Source organism: Mizuhopecten yessoensis, unplaced genomic scaffold (genome assembly GCF_002113885.1).
Source record: "Mizuhopecten yessoensis strain PY_sf001 unplaced genomic scaffold, ASM211388v2 scaffold11179, whole genome shotgun sequence".
Lineage (NCBI taxonomy): Eukaryota > Metazoa > Mollusca > Bivalvia > Pectinida > Pectinidae > Mizuhopecten > Mizuhopecten yessoensis.
Window position 1 is genome coordinate 299292 of NW_018408919.1, and position 4734 is coordinate 304025.

Consider the following 4734-nt stretch of genomic DNA (forward strand, 5'->3'; position numbering starts at 1 on the left):
TATATACACTGCTGGTACAAACACACTGTACTCTAGCTGTTGAATTCCACGGTTACATACACTGCTGGTACAAACACACAGTGCTCTAGCTGTTGAATTATGAATGTGTTATGTGTTGTATTCTAAGGATAGTACACCACTTGTATTCCATATATTGGTTTAATATTATACTAAAAAAATCCATGTGTTTGTTATTTTTGTTTAAATTACTCCAATTAAGCTTCGCCCAACTCTTCTCTAGAATGTGATGTCACAACTGTCCACTATATAACCTGTTCAAGTTCAAGTTCTTTATTAGCTGAAGTTTTATGGCAATTACAGATAAGACAAAGACACTCACAAGGTGTGTAATAAGTTGTCGATTATAAGACGGTCATGTCAACTGATTACACAGCTACAGGTAACTTATTGTACAGCCATAGGTGATACCTCAACACTTCACTGGATATACTACAAAAACACAATGGATGACATCACAACTGTGTTTTAATAAAATTGATATAATATATATAGCTTATTAAGCGATAACGTTTTACACTTACTGCACGTCACCTAAATAGCCTTATTATATATGACGCAATGTTACCTTGATATATAATTGTTTACCTAAGCTGTGTAAATTAGAACAAGAGATACACACTCTTAGCGTCAGCAATAAAATTCAATGGCATGTTGCCAATATCCCGTAATTAAGGATGACTAACAAGGTCGAAGTTAAAATACATTTTATGCAAGACTTAAACATAATAAGCGGTTATGAGCTTTTCCATTTCATTGTACTTTGAAGGATCATACCATTCATACTATACAACAGTGGAACAAAGAACATGCTTTCATGAATTTAACAGACAGAAGCAACGAAATACATTTACAATATATGATATCGTACTTGTATAATTTATAGATATCAGGTTCTTCATTTAAATCTGATACATATGCAATACAAAGTCTGTACACAGTACAGCCCATCTGCTTAACATATACTAAGCGTCAGGTAAAAAACTAAAAATATACACAACAAACATAAATTTCCAAGACCTGTGATTGCTAAGAGCCAGACTAACATGCATGACTGCACAACAGGTATATTCCAAATTGATTTTAAAGGGAACCAATTTGAATTTTTATTAATTTCAACTGGTACAGCCGAAAGATAAGTCATCAAGTGTTGAACGAACGTTCAGAGTGGCAACAGGTCGTTTGTTTTGCCCTTTCATATCTCAATTCGAAACATCACTGCATGTCGTTTTTCGTTGAAGACAATTGGTATAAATGTACCAATTCACCTCAGGTCTATAATTGCATAATTCAAGTTATGCAGATGTATGACGTCAAACTCATTTTGGCAGGAAATTCTTAGACTTGAATCAATTTGAAAAAAAAAGATCAACCATTCAATTAGTGTTCGTACATAAAGCAGTAAATAGCAATATAGAAATTTCAACGTCTGAAAATAATATCTGTATTCTGGATTTTAACAATTAAAATTATTAAAATAACTTAATAATATTTTAAAACATTCATCTTTTTTTATAATTATCTCTCCAGAACTCTTGAATTAGTATCTGGATATGAATAGTCCAGAATCGTTTTAAAGCAGCATAAACTGGGCTTGATGAAATATTAAAAATACCATAATCAAACAGATATTGTCATTTTTGCTATTTGATTGTTCAATGCTATCAAGCCTACTCAGAATTTTAACTTGAGTATCCTTCAGATCCCTCAGAACGTTTGAACGGCCCCACACTATACATCTGCAGTCTTCGCCGTCCTGACACGGGCTTTCAGAGTCCACCAAGCTGTTCAGACTGCAGTATTTGGAATCCTGTTTTGTGTCATCAGACACTGGCGAACCAGGACTGTTCAGGATTGTCTTTAAACCTTCTGCAAGTTTCTGCAGCTCAGCACGTTGTTCAGTTGAACCGGCTTGTATTTCTTCAACTTTTTCAAGAATTGTCACTACTGTCCCCTTGAAAAGAAATTCCTTCTTATAAATATTTGAAATTATAATTTGTATCTCTGCAAAAACTTCAATATCATTTACAAATATTTCTCTGATTAATTTTTTCAGACAATACATTTGACGTTTTAATTGACGTTCTATTGCACGTGCTGGAAGTAAAGCGGTTGAACTGTATGTACTCTGTTGTATTTTTCATTTAAAAAAACCATAATGTATTCATTAGAAAATGCTTCGACCGAATAACAAAACATCTTTGTTTATTTGCCTTTAATTTGTCATAATTCTCACACAGACCATCCAACATGTTACGAATTTGTCCCGTGTAATCATCTATGTCGCCTCCTCCGTGTGACAATGCTATGTTTTCACATCGTGATAATTTAATGTATGTTGGATTAAGCGCAATGTTTTCCACAGCCTTTCTTAAACGTTCGATTTCGTTGCCTTGTTCATCAATCTTATTCAGCAGTGCCTGATCCTGTGTTGTTGTCAAACTGCTTTCGCATTGGCAACAGTTGGATATTATTGGTTCAGGTTCAATAACAGTCGCTGTGGATGATTCGGAAATATCACTTTCGTGAGATTCCATATCACTTTCGGGGAATTCCATATCTCGCATTTCATAATTTCCATCTCTACCTTCCACATTAATCTTTGCTTTGTCACATACTTCTTTATTTGTGTCAAACTGCGAGAAGGAAGAATGGTCTGTATCACATTGTGGCTCAACAGTTGTTCCTGGTGTACTATCGTTGTCATCTCCTGTGTCCTCAGGACAGTCATCATGACAAGTAAAGCAATTCAATGTACATTTTCCTTTCCTTCTTTCGACATCATATCGTTTTGAACGGGGCATTTTGCTTGAATTCTGATCTTATCTGTAAAGGATAAAATACATTATTAATGTATCAACAAATTTACTCAAAAGGGTCTAGTAATGAAAGTCGAAAAATATCACGTTTAAAACTTATTTAAGGCATTTTCTGCAGATGCATTCCAAAGAAAACACAAGTAGAAATATATGTTTACAAGTTACAGTTATTCTCAATTTTCACATTTAGAAACGATGAAGGAAGAAGAAATGTCCAGGGTCGGAATCAATACCATTCTTCTGCCGATCCCAGACTCTGCAGATGCTGTTTATCATTAATTGTATAGGTAAAGGGGACGCAACTCTAACCTAGCAAAAATATATTCTTTAAAATGCTCCTAAAAGGATAAGTTCGTTTGTGTTTAACGTCCTATCAAGAGTTTTGTTCATTTAAGGACATGCCAGGGGTTTTTTGGTGGAGGAAAGCCGGGGTTTCCGGAGAAAAACCACCGACCTGCGACCTATACCTGGCGACTGCCCACGTATAAAGCCTCGAACCATCCAGACGGTGAGACGCCTTAACCCGGCCCTGCTTCCAAGAAAAGGGAGAAATAGTAAAAAAAAACCAGCCCTGAAGCAGAATTTTTTTATAATTGTATCTATGTAATAATACCATTTACCTTAATTGTAAACATCAGCAACATATCTCACGAAAAGGTTTTAACCGAACAAAGAAACGTTCGTGAAGGATTGTCAACGGGTGGCGGTTCGTTAGAGTATTTACGTTACATGTATTAATGTTGGTTATTTCTTTAAATTTATAAAATACACGATATTTCAGGACAGATCGACATACTAATTAACAGCGAACACTTTTAAACGCTAACATTGGTTTGTTTTATCTTGTTAAAAATGAAACCATAAACAGCATGAGGTCGTTTCAGACATTGCCTCAATCTAATGACTGATATAAGTATATAGCAACATAGCCGTCTTAATCACGGACGGGTAATTCTCTTACCTGCGATAACTTTGTAGGATTCCTACGGATGTTATGCATGTGTTATATCGGCTAAGTGGCAGAGCTTCTCTCACCGTTGTGGTCGACGTACTTAATTCGTTTATGACTCACCTTGATACAAATAACGTCGTATCAATGTATTATATATAGTGATGGCAGTATGCAAATATTGATTTTTATATATACATATATATTATCTCATTTAGAGATAACAGTCTTGGTTATCAGTACACACAAGGAATCAAATGGAAATGAAATCTATCAATAGTGTTGATATGTGTTGATTCGCTTAACGAAATTTTAAAAAACAAAAACAAAGATGTACTAGTCTACCCTAATTTGTCTTTATATTACACACATGTTTAAAAGTGGTTCATGGTTATTCATCACAGTCGCTAGATCTGAGAACACAGAGCTTGGTTTCTGTTGAAGTTGGTACATTGTTCTTAATCCAAGCTTACTTCTGTGTACAGTGCAGTTCAGTTCTTTACTACCTTGAACCTTACGGCTCCTCTGTTCAAAATAAACATATATACAAGGATAAAAAAATACAATCACACACACCCATATTGACATACACCCACAAATACACACACACATATGCATTAGTATAGTGTAGAGAAACATTCCTCGTTATATTGGTACATAGTCTTTTCTTTTCTGAATACTCAGCTTAATATATTTGGCTTACTCTTTTTTTTGTTTAGTTTCCATAAGTTGGATAACTTTATACATGCTAGGTTTTTCATAGTAATATTTCTTAATAAAACGCTTTCTGAAATCTACAAAACATTCACATTTTAATATAAAATGAAATTCATCTTCGATATCCCCACTGTTGCAGTATGCAGATGATCTCTCAATCCTATCTAAATTGTTATACCTACCAATTTCAATATTTAATGTGTGAGATGATAGCCTAATATTTGTATTTTG

General features: G+C 34.3%; 1 protein-coding gene across 1 annotated transcript; it reads right to left on the bottom strand.

The window, feature by feature from the left end:
* Positions 1 to 237: 237 nt before the first annotated feature.
* LOC110440323 lies at positions 238 to 3883 on the bottom strand. Its single transcript, XM_021483315.1, has 4 exons — positions 3799 to 3883; positions 2232 to 2844; positions 1693 to 1972; positions 238 to 272 (listed from the first exon to the last, which is right to left on the bottom strand). The coding sequence occupies exons 2-4, from the start codon at positions 2820 to 2822 to the stop codon at positions 238 to 240; spliced, it is 906 nt and encodes a 301-aa protein (XP_021338990.1). The 5' UTR covers positions 2823 to 2844; positions 3799 to 3883.
* Positions 3884 to 4734: the final 851 nt, after the last annotated feature.